The 20,480-nt window shown below is 46.5% G+C and overlaps 1 protein-coding gene across 2 annotated transcripts in view; it reads left to right on the plus strand.

Moving 5' to 3' along the window:
* Positions 1-20,480, plus strand: part of ehbp1 (EH domain binding protein 1) — a 118,829-nt gene that overhangs the window by 57,988 nt on the left and 40,361 nt on the right. For both annotated transcript variants that reach the window (XM_084470300.1, XM_084470299.1), the window contains exons 12-15: positions 2,092-2,949; positions 5,241-5,282; positions 5,489-5,635; positions 17,190-17,334. In XM_084470300.1, coding sequence (XP_084326426.1) covers positions 2,092-2,949; positions 5,241-5,282; positions 5,489-5,635; positions 17,190-17,334 — 1,192 coding nt within the window. The remainder of the gene's footprint in view (positions 1-2,091; positions 2,950-5,240; positions 5,283-5,488; positions 5,636-17,189; positions 17,335-20,480) is intronic.

Below are 20,480 nucleotides of genomic sequence, written 5' to 3' on the forward strand. Positions count from 1 at the left end.
CGTGCGTGCGTGCGTGCGTGCGTGCGTGCGTGCGTGCGCACACCTACTGTGTCACGAGTACACACTCACTCACTGCACTCTGCTCACCTATCAGGCAGACATACCCTTTTCTCTCACTCCCCCACACGAACACACACTGGTTCAAATTTTGTTTGTGTTTTTTGCAAACATTTCATCTGCCCTGTGTAACACAAACTATCTCGCGTCCCTTTCCCGTACAAGTCTGCGGGTTCATTTGGCTCCCGGTTCCCTCTTCGTGCGAGGAGCGAGAGGAAAGAGGTGGGAATGAAATGCACCTTCAAACAAAAGACACAGTGATTACCAGTAAACTGAGAGACGTTGCTCAACACGGCAACCTCAGATTTCCCGTCGCTCTCCTTTATGCCTCGACACAACGAGAGTTTTGGTCAAATAATACTTTCCATGCGAGTGAGTTCCTGCCTCAGAGCGCTAGGCCCCACCCACAGGGTTCCAGGAGAGTCCTGCACTCAGGCCCTCTCCATAGACACCTGTAGATATACACCAGGTGGTAGGGCACTGTGTTGCGGCTGGACTGGTGGTGGTGTTGTCACGGTGATAACGCTGCCTTGACGACGGGGGATTTTGATGCCGTGATGGTGTTTTGTTTTGAGTTTGAGTTGTTGATGTTAAGATGGTTTATTGTTTTTGTCTGTTGCTGTGAGGTGGTTGCCATGTCCATGGTGTTCCAGGGCCATTGTTCTTGTGGCGGTGGTGACGCTGCTGTAGGGCATTCAAACCGCAGTGATCATACCTTCCCATCTTACCCGCTCTATCGTCATGGATAAAAAGCATGGAAATGCAAAAAAAATTAATCTTTAAAAAAAACAACTCCATAATGATCGTATGATACATAAAGTATGGGAGGGAGAGGTGTTGCGTCGGGTTGGTCGGGGGAATGCTCCGATAAGAGCATCCATACCCTGTCATCAAAATGATTGATCGAAAACAGGGGAGTGCGAGGCATAGATCGACTATGAAGATGGCCAGAAGCAGTGAAACAAACAACCATGGCAGCGGATCGGAATTACGTCAACGCTATCCAGCCGCCCTGATACCAGCTGTTATTCCTGGCAAACATGAATGGAAGTTGATGCAGGGAACGCAGAGAGAGAGGGAGAGAACCACGTCTGTGTGTGTGTGTTCCTGTTCTAATCTATTTATTTACCTGTCATTGGCTGTGATAATAGTTTTCGCCCCCCCCCCCCCCCCCCCCCACCCCCTCTCGTTTACTCTCCCTCTCTGTCTCTCTCTCATTCTCTCTATCTGGTGATGGGGATTGGGTTTTGTGCGTCGCTGGATAATCACACCTGTATTTTCTCATCAAACTCTAATCAGACCAATTACACGCGTGACGGAGAGCGTGGGCAGGTTGATGCAGCGGGGTGATAAGACACACACACACACATCCATACACACACACACACACACACACACACACACACACACTCTCAATCAAATACACACACACAGACATACACACACATCCTTTGGGATTAAGTGCTCTGTCTTGGTGTATCTGCTTTTCTTATCGGGGACAACCATCCCTGACATGACCTGTCAGCTGCCAAGGCGACAATGTCTCGCTCACACTCCCCCGCACGCACCCACACACACACATTCATACAGTGCATGTATGTAATTGCCTCGTCCTCGTCCAAGTCTAACGCATGTCAAAAAGTGAATCAGAGGTCACCTGCTATCTAGCTAGTGTTACCCTCTCCCTCCGTCTCAACGCGTCCCGAATCCACATTCAGACTTCAGCATTTCTTCCCACAACAACAACAACAACAATCTCTTCAACCATCCTCCTCCACCAACCCCTTGAGGCCAGTTTTCTCATGAATTTGTTTTAATGGAAAAAACTGCCTTTAATAATGTTAATCTTTCTTCATGACGTTTCTCTCCCGTCCCCGATAGCCAGCCATACTTGTGTGCATCTTGAACTGTATTGTTATCGTTGGTCTTTTTGTCAGTATTTCCGCTGCTCTTAAACCTGTGTTCCCCTCATAGGGGGGAGTTCGTCATCGTAGCCTCTTTTGATTCTCCTCCCATCTCTCCGTCATCTCCCAGGCGTACGACGGCTTCGCCAGCCTGGGCATCTCCCGCCTGCTGGAGCCCTCCGACATGGTGCTGCTGGCCATCCCCGACAAGCTGACGGTGATGACGTACCTCTACCAGATCCGCGCCCACTTCTCCGGCGAGGAGCTGAACGTGGTGCAGATCGAGGCCAACAGCAGCCGCAGCACCTACAAGGTGGGCGACTTTGAGACGGACACCAACGCCTCCATCGACCAGGACAAGTTCTACGCTGAGCTCAACGACGTGCCGCACGTCCAGGCGGCCGGCGGGCCGCACGCCGCCACCGCCGCCGCCGCGAGCCACGCCGGCGACGAGCCCGACGGCGCTCACTCGGCGGCGGCGCCCGAGGAGGCGGGCGTTGGCAAGGACAAGGCGGGAGGGGCTTACTCCCGGCAGGGGCTGTCCGCGCTGTCGCTGCCGCTGCAGGCGACGACGGCCCCCCATGCGGTGGCAGCAGCGTCCATGCAGCCCGCCCCCGCCCCTCGCCGGTCCCTGGCCGGGGCCCCGGGGTCGGAGGGCGGGAAAGGCCTCCCCAAGGCCGGCCCCGTGGACGCGAGGGACGTAGCGCACAAGGCGGAGAGGGAGGCAGAGCGAGCGAGGCCGCACGCGGAGGAGGTGGCGGCGGCCGGAGGGGGAGACGCCGAGGGGGGATGTAAAAACTCAGAGTCCTCGGCGAGGGGGAGAGCCACCGCCTCCTCTCCCACCCAACACAAGCTGGGCTTCTCCTACAACCGGGACGCCGACCTCATCAAGAAGAAGAGAGCCAGCCTGCGCTCGTCGGAATCCGAGTCCGCCTCGGACTCAAACACCCCGTCGCCGGTCAACCACACGGACGCGTCCCCCAAGCAGGTAGGGTAACGCGGACCCACCCTGAGTAGGAAGTGGACCACACGCACGTCCTCTCAACGGGAAGGGGAACACCGACACGTCCCCTAAACAGGTGGGGTTACACAGACCCATTCTGTAAACCAGAGACGGTAACAGTCACACACCGTAAACAGGAAACGGTAAACAGTCACACACCGTAAACAGGAAACAGTAACAGTCACACACCGTAAACAGGAGAGAGTTACGCAGTCATACACTGTAAACAAGAAATGGTAACAGTCACAAACCGTAAACAGGAAACAGTATCAGTCACACACCGTAAACAGGAGAGAGTTACGCAGTCATACACTGTAAACAAGAAATGGTAACAGTCACAAACCGTAAACAGGAAACAGTAACAGTCACACACTGTAAACAGGGGACAGTTACGCAGTCACACACCGTAAATGGAACAGTTCCGCAGTCACACCCCAAATCAGGGGACCGTAACGTCCTGCAAATTGCATTTAGTTTAGTTTATTATATATAACGTTATTATAATTATGTGCAGTCAACCATTTTATTATTTTCTGTCCGATAAAATTGCATTTGATTCTATCTAACACAGCTGAGGTTACATATTACAAAGAAATATTCATTTTACGACATAAAAATAGTGTGAGAACAAACTCACACACACACACACACACACACACACACACCCGTCTGTGTGTAGTTTTGTATCTTTTCAGTTGTGAAGATTCATTTTCAACTGGCGGCTAAAGATCAGCGGTTACCTTCCTGTGTGTACACGCCCGCTCCCCTTAAATAGATCACCCCCTTGCCTTTCTCTCCCTCTTTTTAACCCTGCGTCTGGCCTTGATTGAAACTCTCTGGGGGCGCCGTCGGGCCTGGGACGCGGGGATGTGTCTCACAATCATACCGTTCCATTCCCTCCTTGGGCCTGTTAAGCCTCAAATCACAACCCCCAGATGATGACGCTGATGAGCCCGCTTCTTAGAGTTGTCTGTAACAGAGGAGCGGCTCTCGCTCCCTCTCTCTCTCTCTCTCTCTCTCTCTCTCTCTCTCTCTCTCTCTCTCTCTCTCTCTCTCTCTCTCTCTCTCTCTCGCGCTCTCTCTCTTGCGCTCTCTTGCTCTCTCGCACTCGCTCTCTCTCGCTTTCGCTCTCGCTCTCGCTCTCGCTCTCTTTCCCTCTCTCTCTCTCTCTCTCGCCCAGCCTTAGATGTTGTCGCTCACCTCGCTGTCGAGACCCCTAACATGCCACGGGGTCCGGCGGGCCTGTCTGAGGAAACAACCCTTCCCATTCCATCCCCGACCCCTTCTCTTGACATTTCATTATATTTTTCATTATTTTTCTCATCCCTGCTTTTGATGGCAGTTGGCACCGTGACCGCTCAGGCGTGAAGACGCCTTGCATAGAGCACACCTCTGCGCATCCCATCACGCACACACACACTAACGCACGCACACACACACACATATACACACACACACACACACACACACACACACACATACACACACACACACACACACACGTGAACACACAAACACACCTACAGATGCTTGCAGCTTCCTTGGCCGCGGCACTGTTTTTTGCACATGCACATTAAATGTAAGCCTATAGTTATGTTGGCTCAAGTCTTTACTCTTGCCCCTTTGCTATCAACCACCATGTTTACAAGCTCAAAGGTCAGGGAGAGGGGTCACGAAGGGGGGCCCATGGCACTCCATTTAGAGGTGCTTATCTGGCTACCGACAAGTCAAGTGTCCACAGCCCCGGCCAGATGTAAATGGTGGAAGGATAAAGTCTTTGTTGTTACGTTGTAAACAGCAGCCGCTATGAATATACGGCGCTCTAAGCCGAACATGAGCATCCCAGCACTGTTTTGCTTGCTTATGCCCCCCTTATAATACAGACAGGATTACCCCCACAGATAAGATGCTAAGCTGCCTGTGTGTGTGTGTCGGTGTGCATGCATCCACAACCCGCATACACTGTTTCGGTCCGCGTTTGTGTGCATGTGTGCACGAATATCTTTAGAGAGCTTCTAACCACTCGGGCTGGTCAGAAGCTGGGGAATATATACTGTGTTTATTGATATAAATTGATGTAAACCTATATTGGAAGTGTTTAAGTGTAACAAATTTGCAGACCCAATTTGAAAGTTAATTAGTAAAAGGTAAAGATTTTTTTGCAAAAACTTGCTAACCCCCATGATAAAGACCCTTATGTTTATTTGTCTTTACGTTGAGATAACTAATTTTTCTTTGCCTTAATACCATTTTCTCTCTTACTCTTTCTGCCAAAGGAGCCTCCGGTCTCTCCTGTAGAAAGTCCGCCAGCGGAGAAAGTGAGTAACACGTTTAAAACAGACGTTTGATAACCCATGCAAAACGACTATCGTAGCCGCTCCCCAGCCATGGTGCGAAGGCTCTCACCGGAAGGCTTTTCATGGGACTCCTTTGAAGACGGACGGTGGAGCTTGATTTCCTGGGTCCTTTCTCCATGCCCTGACCTCCTCCTGTCCTCTGTGTGTCCCTGGTCTCTGTGGTCCAGAAGGTGCAGTCCAGGCAGGAGGAGCTCAAGGAGAGGGCCAGGCTGCTCCTGGAACAGGCCCGCAGAGACGCTGCCATGAAGGCCGGAAACAAGAGCCCCGTCGGCCCCTCCCTGCCCACACCCACCAGGCCCTTCACTGCTGCTGAGGTCAGCCCCAGAGTGTGTGTGTGTGTGTGTGTGTGTGTGTGTGTGTGTGTGTGTGTGTGTGTGTGTGTGTGTGTGTGTGTGTGTGTGTGTGTGTGTGAAAGATGTGAAAGATGTATGCAATACTGGAGTTTAAACATCTTTAATAGATATAAATGGATTCTTAAAAATCATACAAAGAAGGAAGGGATGAATGTGTGTATTTATGCATGCAGAGTAGAATCTGTAATGTCCCCGAGAGGTGGTGTGATTCACAATGTCATAATACATAACATACATAACACACATAAATAACTAACGGTGACAAGGTTACCATCACAGTTAGAACTCGAACGTCCAGAGGGCCAGCCCAAACAGACGCGAAGCCTGCACTTAGTGGAAAGTGATCATCATAGTGATTGATTGACCCTGAACAGGGCATGCACCCTCCACAGGGTGCTGGGAGTCTGGTGGAATAGTCTGGTTCTTTCAAGCTCCTCACCTGGTCATGGAGGCTGTTTGTGAATTCATTGTACATTTCCAGGGAAGAGGTAACAGTGAGATAAAATGACCCCATAAGCAGAGGAGGCTGTGTTTCTCTGTGTGAGCATTTTCTGAGCTAGTTCATGGACCTTTTTAACTTTACACCCTTTACAACTCTCAGGCATCAACCACAACAACCACACCATACATTTTGCGTCCCAGATGCTCTGGTGAAATGTTCAGTTCAATGCCTTCCTCGAGGACTCTCCGACAGTCGTCTCAGGGAGAGAGCAGAGCTCGGGGCTGCTGTGCTCACAGTTTCCAGGGGCCGTTGGCTTGTGGTTCTCTCTTCATTCCTGCCTCACGCTGAAGAGCATCCGCGCACGCTCTAAAGCTGTCAGGTACGGCCACTGGTTTTTACGGCATGTCACAGTTACAGCTTACAACGGTCTCAATCCTCCACCGCGCTCCTTCTGGGTCTGCTGCTACGGCGGGCCGACCCGGCACACACAGCTCCTTCTTCAGTGTCTCTTGTCAAGGCAGGGGCAGCTTTTCTGATCATTTAGTGAGAATGCAGCCAAGCAGTTAAACAGACCTTTGCTTGTAAAGGATTGTGCCCGGGCACTTCTCAGGGTAGCCGGGAGTTTGGGGGGGGCCTCTGTTTGTCAGCGGGTAGCTGGATGGATGGCCCTCTCCTCAGCACGGGGATAGCATTAGCAGGGCTTAGACTATACCCATGGCTATGACACAAAAAGTCGATTAATATGTTTTAAAAACGGAGGAAGAATAATATGAATAAAATAAATCCTTCATTTGGAAAGGCCGTCATGTTCACCAACCTTCCTACGAAGTTGGCCGTCTGCTCACGAACTGAACGTGTTTACGACCTGCAGATTGAAGCCTTGCTTAAGAAGACTGATTCATAATAATACTGGCGTTGGTTGTGGTGGTGTGGGGACAAGGGATTTGAGTGTGAAAATGAAATGAATTCCTTTTTGTAATGAAATATCTGAAAGGCAGCAGCAGCCTTGCACACACTTCGCCATCAGAATCCTAAAAGCAAGATGACCTTGAATTAAAACATTATTTTTTTATAGGGGAGAGATGTGTCTCAGCCAGCACCTGTATGTTTGTGCATATTACACATTATATTTATACACTCTGTTGGGTCCAGGGGGGGTGGTGAGTCTCAAGATTAACCGTTTTTGCATAATCCAAAGAAATGCATTAAAAAGCATCCTTCCAAGGACTGTTGGAGGTATTTTTCCCCCCAAGAAGAAAGTAAATTAAGAGTACGTCAAGGCGGTCGGCGCGGCAAATGTATTCCCTGCCGCCGACAAAAGTCCTCTGCCATCTCCTTGTTGTCCTTCTACAAAATGGCTGCCTTCACTCCGATTAGCTCCTTAAGTCACAAACTGCCCTCTCGCTCTCCTTATTTCTCCCTCTCTGCCATTATCTCTCTCCCATCCTCTCCTCTCTCCTTCTGAATTTCTTTACTCATTTCCAAGGACGAGTGGTTAATAACCCCCCCCCCCCCCCCCCCCCAACTGGAGCATTAGAGAACAGGGGTTCAGTAGGTTGGGTGGTTGTGTGTGGGGGATGGGGGTGTTATTGAATTGATTCCTCTTTTCAATAGAGAACATTGATCAAAGGAATCTGCACCCCCTAACGGGGCTAACGTGCTGATAATTGTTAGCGATTTAGATTAGATTATGGGATGTCTTGTTTTGATTAACGCGCACAAGCTTGTGTGTGTGTGTGTGTGTGTGTTGCAGATGCAAAGGGGAAAGCATGTGTGGACATGGCTTGTCACAGTGAGTGGGACAGACTGGTTTATGTTGACAAATGAGGATGAGCAAGACTGTTAAGCTATCAAATTCAAACAGATTCTGAAAACTTGTCGTTACTTCATTAATAAAGGAAACATCTAAATATATATTACATGTATTTTAGTATTTGTTTAGTATATTATTATCGTATGTAGAGTAGTGAATGAGGCTGTGAGTACAATACCGTAGCAGACAAAAATTAAATTCATGTGAAGGCACATGCAAATTCTTCACTAAACGCACTCAAATAGATGTCTTTATTAATTAAGGTAAATGGCTTAATAGGGTGTGTGTGTGTGTGCATGCACGGATTTCTGCAATTTTAGTACAAATTGACCTTTATCTGGGGTCACTGCTTCTGTACAATCTCTCTCTCTCTCTCTCTCTCTCTCTGTCGCTCTCTCTCTCTCTCTCTCTCTCTCTCTCTCTCTCTCTCTCTCTCTCTCTCTCTCTCATGTTTTGATGTCTTTGACAAATGCACACTATGGTTCATTAGGTCTGTAAATCTTCAGAAGTCATCTACATGTTGATAATCAAGGAGCTAATGAGCATTAATGAGATAAATGAATGAACATCCTTGAACCCGTCTCCCTGCTCCTAGGCCACACCCACAGTGTGTGATGCTTCAACACTTACTCTTCAAATGAATGGCTGAAGAATATTGGATTTATGAAACAAATTTGGCCTGTGTGTGTGTGTGTGTCATTGTGTATCTGTTAAGTAAGTGTGTGTTTGCGTGTGAGGTTTGTGCGCGTGTGTGCATGCGCGCGCGTGTGTGTGTGTGTGTGTGTGTGTGTGTGTGTGTGCGTCTTCGCTCCAGGTCTTTCAACCCATTAGCAGATGAGAGTAGTAATTTCACAGCAGCCTGGTCAGGCTAATTATCAGGATGCACGCTCCGACCAGGAGAACTTTGTGCACGCCACTACCCGCATTTCCGTGTATTTCTTACCCCCGAATTGAAATGCAAAAAAGGTGCACGTACGAGTTAGTGTGTGTTGGTGTGTGTGTGTGTGTGTGTTTACTTAATATTTGCAAATGTACTGTACCTGTACTGTTTTGTGTCAACTTTTCCATTAAACCCCAAATATGTGTGTGAGTGTGTGTGTGTGTGTGTGTGTGTGCGTGCGTGTGCGTGCGTGTGCGTGTGTGTGCGTGTGTGTGTTTTTGTCCGTGTGTCTTTGTAGATAAGTGTGGCATTCCCATGCACACACAAACTGTGTGGCTTGTCCCACATTGGAGAGCTCTGCTGTTCACTGACTCGTTGTGATTCCTATAATTGGTGCCTGTTTGATTTTTACTCCACTCCCCCCCTCCTGCCCTTCCCCCACTGCTTCTGTTCTTATTTTCCCCAGTTTCTCCTTCTGCAACTGTGGAGGCACGTCCTGGGTCCTCTGTGGTCTGCTCTCCCCTCCTTCCTTGTAGGCCACAAGACACAAAAATAATTTAAAGCGATGAATACTTTATTACATTTTTCTATTTGACAAAGAGACCAAAATGTGCAGAATTAGTCTGGTTTGGCTCTGCTTGGGATAGGATTGCTCCTCACTTGGCACAATGTGTTCCCCTGAGAGCCTGATCCTGCTGGGCTGATCATTCATTGCTACTACCGTGGGATTTGAAAAGGTGCTCTTTATTTATTTGAGTTTTCTTTGAGATCAATGTAAACCAACTTACATGGCTCATTACACACCCCACGCTGCGGTGTCTGCTCTGTTACGAAGCGCATCCAATTAGGAATATTAGAACGAATGCATTTAATGCTACTTATAAAAAGACTGTTTTTAAGTCAACATAAGTCATTTCTAGAGATCAAACAGTCATGTTCTATATCCAGGCCTCTGTCTTGTATACCGATTTAGAGCCAAAGCTAAGCGTCTTACCCAGATTAAAAAGGCCTGTACTATTAGTTCAGTTCTGATCTAATTTAATCCCATCAAGTCATAATGCAGCAATCATCCAAACTGAGACCCAGAATGTGAATCATTCAGAACACCACAAGACAACAGCAAGAAGAACACCTCAATACCGAGTCAAATAAAGGACACATTCAACTGTTGCCTCCTAGTCAGCACCAAGTAAAAGGGATGACCATTTCATCAACAAATATAGAGAACAGAACTTGTCCATTTTGAAAATGCAAATATGGCTTTGTGAACCCTGCCTTTGTTCTTCTCTCTGACGCCCGCTCCTCTCCCCTCCCTCTCCTCTCCTCTGCTCCTTTTTAAACTTTCCTCTCTGCATTAATAGTTTTTCTCCTACTCTTTTTAATGTGACTGCTGTTCCTTTCTTCTCTCTTTCTCACTTTCTTCTCCCATTCTCTCTCTCCCTCTCTCTCTCTCTCTCTCTCCCCTCGCTCTATCTCTGCCGCCCTTTCTTTTCTTATTCTGAAGAATTTTCCCGTAATGAAACTAAATGGTTTGGTGGTGATTTTCTTTGGAATGTGTATTCATGTGTATAAGTGTGTGCATGTGTGAGAGCGAGGGAGAGAAAAGGGAAAGAAGGTGCGAGTGGAATGTCTGTTGTGGCTCAATTGGCTTCAGTGTAGATCAAAGTCATCGTGTGTGTGTGTGTGTGTGTGTGTGTGTGTGTGTGTGTGTGTGTGTGTGTGTGTGTGTGTGTGTGTGTGTGTGTGTGTGTGTGTGTGTGTGTGTGTGTGTGTGTGTGTGTGTGTGCGCGTGTGCATGTGTGCGAGCAAGTGTGCATCTGAGAAGGACAGCACTCACTTGCATGAATTGTGCTGATCAAGCCATCAGAGAAAAGTGCATGCTTGGCCACGCACATACACACACACACACACACACACACACACACACAAACACACACACACACACAAATACACACACACACATTCAATCAGCGCTGCACTCAAACTTTACATTTACTCTCCATTTGTTCTGTTGGTCAAACAGGCCCTGTATCTTTCTTCCCATATTGCCTCACATCTGGCTCTTAGACAAACACATAGACAGATATGTCTTGAAAAGTAGACTTAATCACACACATTGTTGCACTCATGTTGTATTAAGTTTAGGACTTTCAGTTCCACACTTATTGTGTATCCACTGCCTATCGCTCCTATCCCCCCCCGCCCCCCCCCTCCCACCCCGCTCTTCCACGTGACACTTTCTGTGTTAAGTGTCTCAAATCAGGCCTGTTCTAAAGAAGACATGAATAAAATATGAGCGCCGACTCTGTCGCCACCGGGTTCACCGTTCACTGCATCCGCAATAATAACTCTAGTAATCCTACTAGTTCTGCCCAAAACCCTTTGTTTTAACTTAAGGGAAAGTTTAATTAGAGACTGAGTGCGTTGTGTGTTTGTGTGTGCGTGCGTGCGTGCGTGCGTGCGTGCGTGCGTGCGTGCGTGCGTGCGTGCGTGCGTGCGTGCGTGCGTGCGTGCGTGCGTGCGTGTGTGCGTGCGGGTGCGCGCGCGGGTGTGTTTGTGTGTGTGCGAGCGCGTCTGTGCGGGTGCGTCATCCTGATTCCATGTGTGGAAGCTGCTTCCCTTCCTCTGTGTCCTCACAATGACTATCTTAAGTTTGTGTAGCATTCTAGAAGACCCTGCGTCTTCACCCTCCCGCCATCACAGCCAGAGAGTGTGTTTGTTTAAAGCGCTGTGCAGCGCACCCCAAGCCCCAAGCCCTCACACAGCCACTAGGGGCTGTGTGTTCCTCCACTCTACCTGTTGTACCAGTCTCACTGTCTCGGCCAGAGAGGGCCTTGCTCTACACCTGCTCTTTGGAAGTGTGCACAAACAGACGCACACACACACCCAACCCCCAACCCCCAAACACACACACACACACACACACACACATACATCCATACAACCTCAAAACATATGTATGTGTACATATTGTATGTATGCACACTGCACATATAGTGTGCTTCTGTGTGTTTGTTTGCATGCACACTTCATCTTTTAATGCAAATACACACTTTTAGCCTGTAGATCGTCACATGATCTTGACACACATCTCTCCCACAGTGTAGCTTGCACAGAAACATGAATGTGTGCACATGTACACACATACTCACACATGCACGCACACGCACACAAACACACACACACACACACACACAAACTCAAACAATGACACACAGAGGCACAGACACACACACACAGCCTAGAGAGCGGACACACGCCGGTGCACACAGACGCGGGGCTATCATGCGCACGCATCCATGGAATCTTAATGACGCCCTGCCCAGGTGCTTTGATAGCCCTGTACACTGGCTGCTCTTTAATTCCTTATCAAATGCATTGATCGCAGTGGGCCTCGCACGCTCATTGATCCGCACATTCTGTCTGGGCCCAGGCGATAAGCTGACCACACTTTCTCTCTCTCTCTCTCTCTCTCTCTCTCTCTCTCTCTCTCTCTCTCTCTCTCTCTCTCTCTCTCTCTCTCTCTCTCTCGCTCTCTCACTCTCTCTCTCTCTCTCCAGCTCTCTCTCTCTTTCTCTCTCTCTCCAGCTCTCTCTCTCTTTCTCCAGCTCTCTCTCTCTCTCTCTCTCTCTCTCTCTCTCTCTCTCTCTCTCTCTCTCTCTCTCTTTCCAGCTCTCTTTCTCTCTCTCTCTCTCTCTCTCTCTCTCTCTCTCTCTCTCTCTCTCTCTCTCTCGTGCCCTCACTCTCTCTTTGTGTCTTTATCTCGCTCTATCCCTCTCATCTACTCTTGGACATCATTTTATATTTTCCACAATTTTTCTTTGCTTCACCAATCTCTCACACACACACATGCATGTGCCCATGCGCGCACACACACACACACACACACACACACGGACAGACAGACACACACACCCTCTCCATCATCCTGGAGCTCTTAGCGTCCGCAATGCTGTCGCGATGAATTATATATTAAAATGTTTTCTCTCAAATCCATACATATGATTATATATCTTCTCTTTCTAATCTTGCGTAAACAAGATCCATAGATTGATTGAACGGGTGTTTTTATGAATACAGTGTTGTGCGGAGGCCACTCTGCCTTAAGATTATCCATACGCTGACTGATAGAAATCCTTATCCTGACGTTGACATCTCTGATGATTGCAGAGAGCACATGTATCCATCGTTCTGTAGGAAAGCCCATCTTTGTCCTAATAGCTAGGGTCCAATGCATCACAGTGTTTGTATCCGCTATTGGAGAACCGCTGCGCTACTTGGACCACCAATTAAGTATTTCAAGGGAGGTATTTAAGTTTTTTAGAGCAGTGAGTTAATGTCAATGCACTCTTGCTCGATGACCACACATGTCTTGCTCTACTGTGTGGGTGCACATAAGGCCCATTGGTGCATGCATGAGTAGACACCTGACACACCTCTTCACCGTGTGACTGCGCCAGGCATGACATCTGCTGTATTGTGACCGACAGACTGGATCTCGGGGACATGGGGAGTGTCCACCATCAGGGGGAACCAAGACATCCAGCAGGTTAACTTCAAAGTAGCCTTTACTCACAGCAAATATGTTTCGGCTGTGTTTCTTTTGAGGTGCATTCAATTTGTTGTTTTCATTTAGCTTTTAGTTTCTGCAAGAAGGACAGTTGAGGTGTGACACACTGGAACCAGTCAGATGTGATTTCCACTTCAGCCAATCCTAATATGCTTCGATATAAACGTACAATTTCCAGACCTTACCAGGCCTCTTGAACCACTAGTGTGCTGTGTAGTAATGTGTATTAGGGCATATGTGAGAGATAACACTCTCACATATATGTTTAGAAATCTTGTTGAAAACCCATTTTTTTCTATTTTACAGCGCTCCTCTCTTGAGATTTTAATTTTGAGTAGCTCATTGCTTCTGGTCAACATCAATGTTCAAACGCAGCATATATCAGAGCTTTGAGTACCTGATGGATCTTTGCTGAGCCTGGAGTTTGAGTTTGGTGTACTCCACGATAAAAATCATCTTAACCAGTGAACGTAAAGCAGAGCAATACACAATGCATGGGGCATTCGCACTGAACTTCAAACTGAATGAGCAGACTGTAGAGAGCTAGTGACGCACCATCAAGGTACCACATATTAGAAGAGGCTGAACTTACTAGAAGTATTTCCACGCAGCTGAGTGCCACACACCGCTCATTCACTCTCTCGCTCTCTCTTTCTCTCTCTCTTCCGTTCAGTCAATCCAGAAAAGTGTAGCCAAGGCAGAGCCCTCTTTCAACCAGACACACGCGTACCTCCCTCGGACCTCCAGAGTGGCTCGGTGGAGGCTGATCCCACCCAGACGCCAGGCCCACTGCTAAGTGGTCGTTCAGGTCCATCTCCACGCTCCCCCTGGAGACTGAGAACTCCCAGAGAGACGGACAGGACACACAGCCATTGTTTGCTCTGCCTCGCCGTCTGCGCTTAACACAGGGCTCCCCATCCTCGCAATGCAACACTGAGCAAGACTGACCAGCGTGTCTCTGGTTGTACCATGTGGTACTGTGATCACTGAGTAGAACCAGCGTGTCTCTGGTTGTACCATGTGGTACTGGGATCACTGAGTAGAACCAGCGTGTCTCTGGTTGTACCATGTGGTACTGGGATCACTGAGTAGAACCAGCGTGTCTCTGGTTGTACCATGTGGTACTGGGATCACTGAGTAGAACCAGTGTGTCTCTGGTTGTACCATGTGGTACTGTGATCACTGAGTAGAACCAGCGTGTCTCTGGTTGTACCATGTGGTACTGGGATCACTGAGTAGAACCAGCGTGTCTCTGGTTGTACCATGTGGTACTGGGATCACTGAGCAGGTCCCACGTGTCTCTGGTTGTACCATGTGGTACTGGGATCACTGGTTAGTAAATTTGTATTGATTGCACTGGTACATTGCAGTGGAGTGAATTGATGTTTGTGTTTCTGTGTGTGTTTGTTTGATCAAAACACAACAACTTAAAAATATGCATTGGTATGAGATCATGTGAAACTCACTTTTAAACACAATAAAAAGGCTATCGGACAAAGGAGAGAGAGATAGTCCCTCTATTTCCTTGCTCCTGCTCTCTCTCTCTCTTTCTCTCTCTCCTTCCCCTTTCCCTCCAAACATGTTCTATATTTTCTAATCAGCATCTCCATAGCTGACTGAGCTAGCACGGGGCAAGATGCATTTTTCTATAGTGCTAATCCTAGCCTCTGGATAGGCAAAGGCAATTTCACATTTTCTGTCCCCAAAATGGCTGACAACAATAATGCCGAGATGTGTGTTTTAGAGTGTGTTAGGGACTGGCTTGTATAAACACACACACACACACACACACACACACACACACACACAGCCTCCTTACATTGGTAGTTGTATCCATATCTTTAGAAACCAGATTGGCTATCGGAGTCAGTTCACAGCCAGAAGGACATTGTTAACCTTACTATTCATCATATTTCCTTTACTCAAGACTATGAGAGAAATGTCTGAAAATCATTATGCCAGGATGAAAAGAAAGGGAGGTGTGAAGGAACAGCAGCTTTAACAATATTGTAACCATAGCATCAAACCTCATTATTAGCTTACAGGATGGAAAAGAAAAGCAGTACCGAATATTCAAGGTCTCTATTAAATAAACCTATGTGTAATTATTGTAATTGCTCTCTTGGTGTGTGTGTGTGTGTGTGTGTGTGTGTGTGTGTGTGTGTGTGTGATTATAAGTATTTGTATAATGGTAAGGTAATCTCTCTCTCTTTCTCTGTCTTGTCTGTCTGTCTGTCTGTCTTTCTCTCTCTCTTTATATCTTTATCTCTATATATATACACACATACTTGTGTTGTCCCTTTGGGAATTCTCTTAGGTCCTCAAACACACGCACACACACACGCATATGCACACACACACACACACACACACACACACACGCACACACACACATGCACACGCACACGCACACACACACATACACACAGCCAACTGTCATTTGCAATCCTGTATTGTCCCAGTATGACAATGGCTCCACACAGTCAGTTGAGATGGAGATGGAGAGATGTAGGTGCTCAGTGGGGCCAGCTTGTTGTGCTAATGGATCAACGGATGCTCTGAAAAGAAGCAGCCTTAAAACCTCTGACTCAATATGGAGGAGGCAGATTAACAGCTACTCACACCAAGGGGTAGTACACACACACACACACACACACACACACACACACACACACAGACACACACACACACACAGGCTCACACACACGCACACTTACACCTATCTCCAGATTGAGTGTTTGTGTTTTTGTTTGTGCGATATGTGTAAGTATGTGTGTGTGTGTGTGTGTGTGTGTGTGTGTGTGTGTGGGTTGGAGTGGTTATGCTGGTTATGTTTTGCATAAATACCTTTTCTTTTGTGTGTTTTCAAATGTTTTGTGTTTCAAAGTTGTGTGTGTGAAGGTGTTTGTATCTACACAGGTACATGTGTGTGTTATTCGGTGTGTGTGTGTGTGTGTGTGTGTGTGTGTGTGTGTATGTGTGTGTTTTTGCTTTGGCCAGTGCTATCAGTATGATCAGATTGGATGGGCCTGAAAATGGCATTTCTGTCATTACTGTGATGCCTGTTGCTCAATACTGTATCTGTCTGACTCTAAAGCCATGATGTGTGTGTGTGTGTGTGTGTGTGTGTGTGTGTGTGTGTGTGTGTGTGTGTGTGTGTGTGTGTGTGTGTGTGTGTGTGTGTGTCAGGGGATGGGGGCTGTAGCAGTGTATGTCCGTTTCTTAAGAGTTTTTTAAGTCTAAAGATGAACATCCATTAGATAAGAGTGTATCCCAAGAGTGTATATTATTTGGTGTGAATGTATAAAATAAATATCTTAATCTCTGCTGGTTCCATTCCCACTGCTCTCCTGAATATTCGCGGGTTGTTACAAATCCATCTGGACAAAACCCTTGCATCTGAAAACATATAGACACACCAACCACACTGGCTTTCTACCTCGAGTAGTTGGGTTATTACGCATTCAGCCTGACGGAGTTCAGCGATAAAGTCGACGTGGGTTTGTCATGAATACTTCCCTGTGAAGACGTTTGCATCTATGGTCCCACTAGTGGTGAGCAATTGAATACGACCAATGAAACGCCCCGGTTTTCACCCAGTTTAAAATGTGTCAGGTGGGTTTGAATCCCAAGTAACACAGTTCAGTCTGTCCAGTGCACAGAGTACAGCCAGTTGTGTCACTGCATGGCGTCAACATTGTTTAATCAGCCACATTCAGAATATCCTCCTATCCTACTTTTGGGGAAACTTGACTAGGAAATGACCAACATGTGTGTGTGTGTGTGTGTGTGTGTGTGTGTTGTGTACAGGAGCAGGACGCAGAGCGGAGGAGACAATTGAGAGAGAGAGCCAGACAGCTGATAGCTGAGGCTCGCTCCGGAGTCAAGATGGCGGACATGAGCGTGCTGGACGCCTCTTCTGCAGGCAGGAACAACAAGGCTGCTCCTGGTGCAGGTTGGTACCTGGTTGGTCCGTCCACGTTGGTATGGAGGCAACGCGGCTTCTTACACACGCACGCGCCCACACAACACGTGGAAGTCGCCCAAACCTACGTAATGTTCAGAATACCACCGTGTTTCCTGTATTTGTAATCAAATGAAGACAGATTCATGCACACTGGTATGCCTCTTATTAATATGAATGCATATGAACTCTGCCTCGTACGCATGCGGCCAGTCATTTTAAACCCACTCATGTGTGATCCCTGCGGGCTCACACACTGCAGCAGTCTGAAGGAAGAGCAGCGCCTTCAACCAACAAACATCCGGGCCTCCAGCAGAGACCCACACTCTGATTAAAAGGCTTTTTTTTGTTTTGGCCGACACAGACTAATACTAATACCTGTTTTTGTTTGGCACACTTGTGTGACTACTTAAACTGGAAAGGACAAAACACGACCAAAATTGCACTGGCCTCCATTAGACCCACCTACACACACACACACACTCAACTTCCTCTGCATGTATTTCCATTACCCTCTCATAAGGGGTTCTCGCTAATCCTTGCGAGAAAAACAAAATGTCATTTGACGAGAGCCCCGGGTCTGAGGAACACCACCCTGGTATTTACCCACTGCCTGTTTTACTCACCGCTTCCTGTCTTGTGCGCTGGGCTCAGTAATTGACGTCTAATCAACAGCAAACTTTTCTTGGCTGACTAACAATGGAAAATATAGACCACCAAAACCAACCCCTTTCCTTCCAATATCAGCTAGGGGGGGGTCCGTTGGACAGCGTTTGCCCGCTAGCCCTCAATTGCACCAGATTTCCATTTCCACGAGATGAGGGTTATTATGGTAATGCCCATTATTAAAGCTCTCTCGCTATTTGTTTAGAATTTCTCCAAGTGACACCGTTCAGGGTAAAATCAATGGGAAGAGAGAGTGAGAGACGGGTAGATGGACAAAGAGTGTGTGCCACCAGTGTGCACCAGTCCGATTCCTTTGACTTTTACTTCACAGTGTAATTCTAGACCTTTATGTGGGCCCTTCTAAAATAAACAGATATTATATAACAAAATATTCACATATTTGATAGTTTTTTAAGGCACTCACTGCCTATGGTATCTGACAAGGATGATAAGGATCTGATGAGGATTGTGTATCGGGTAGTGATGGGGCTAGCCTATTTTACCCTGTTAGTGGATCCATATCCAACCAGGTACAAGAACAGTCACATAGTTAGTAATGCATCTAATGACATGGCTTTCTAATCTTGCTTAAGGATACTTATAAGTCGACAAATATTGGGAACCCCTTATCTAAAATCACTATTTTCTAACATAACACCTCGATTTAACCACCTCCTAAACCTAAACTCAACCGCCTCTCACCAAAGCTTTCAATTTAATACCTGAACATATTTATTTCTAACTTGTATAGCCTATCTAATAAACAATCCCAAAAACATTTTTTGTAAACGTTTTTGAACTATATAGCTAAATCTAAACCAAAGAAGAAGAAAAAAATAAGTGATCTGATATCTTTACTAGATATGTTTACCTTGAGCTGAGGGAACTGTGTGCATGTGCTGGTGTCCATTAGGAATCCCATCAGCGTAGCAATGAGGGTCCAAAGAACCAGTCACATATTGTATGTTACGCAAACCTCTGCAGTCTAAGCTGCAGTGCTTATGAAGCTACAACAAGTCCATCTCCATTTGTAGACACCAGTCCTCAGTCCTAATGACGCTACTATCATGACTTCAACAAGGAATTTAACCACAAGTACACAACTAAGCAATAACTTAAACCCTTTCTGAGTCTGAAACTGCACAAGCGCCAGCAGAATACAGTGTCCTAAGATGTACCGGTATGAATGAAGCTTTATGTGTCAGATCAGAGATAATATATAACAAGAAAAGCTCTAAAGATATGGGGAAAGGACTAAATATAACGAGAAATGCTCTAGTTATAATTAGAAAAGGACTAGATATAACAAGAAAAGCTCTAGTTATAACGAGAAAAGGACTAGATATAATGAGAAAATCTCTAGTTATAACGGAAAAGGTATAAATATGGTGAGAAATGGACTTGGGCTTAAAAAAACAAAAACCTGTATGTAGGCGGCACCTGTGTAAAGGCTGCAATAACAAATGCCCAATTTAAGTACATCAAATGATACCTGAAAGCCTCCACGTGTTGCTGAAAGGGTCAAAGACACTCTTTTGATTCGTTTTTTTATTGTTTTGTTATAAAAAGCTGCAGCATAAAAAAGTCATTGTAAAGCTTTGGACCTTCTTTGATGGTAATATCTAAGGGTTTCTGTGCGGTGGGCACGATGATGTCAAAGGACAGACTGCGAGCATTTAAGATTGGATCGTCTGCATCGGTGTGAGCGCTCTGTTAGAAACACCACTCACTTAAGTTCCAATAAGACACACTGCGTGTCTTTAAAGTTAAGTTTAAATTCAATTGCACCGCAGCACTAGCGCTATTCAAGAGCATGCAGATAAATGCACTATTCTGGATAATGGATCACCAGAAATTAGTATATAACGTAATTGGAGTATATTACCAAATTAGCAGCCTGTTGTTATTAGTTCAACCTGTTTGTGGCAGTGGGGGATTACCATTTAGCGTCCATATTGATCGTGTGACAAACCAAAGGTATTTTGACAGAATACATGGCATAATCACCGCAGAGCGAAATGCCTACACGGTAAAATCCTGGCCGTCTGATTTTGGTCATACACCTTTTGCGCTGGTATATAAGGGACACTGACAACTAATTTGTCCGATTTTTTTTTATGTAGGCTGTGTTCTATGTTTGCGTAATTACGGTAGTTATAGTGAGAAAATGTCTAGTTATAACGAGTTATGTGTGTTCATATTTTCAGTGCACTGCCGTACTAACTCACTTTCTGTAACTGCTTCTCTCATTTTCTCTCGAGCAATTTTTGTTTATTTCCCTTTTTTCAGTTCATCTCTTTCTCACAGGATGATGAAAGTTCTGTGTTGTTATTATTTTGTTCCTCCTCATTGTAACAGGCTTTTTGGCTTTTGGAAGACAACAATGTTTCCCCAGACTGACTCCCTTTAGAGGCTTTGAGAAATATGTTTTCATGCAGTTTCCTTTTTGTTTCCATCTCTTGTTATTTGGG

This window comes from Micromesistius poutassou, assembly GCF_964030765.1.
Source record: "Micromesistius poutassou genome assembly, chromosome: 7".
In the NCBI taxonomy this organism is placed as follows: domain Eukaryota; kingdom Metazoa; phylum Chordata; class Actinopteri; order Gadiformes; family Gadidae; genus Micromesistius; species Micromesistius poutassou.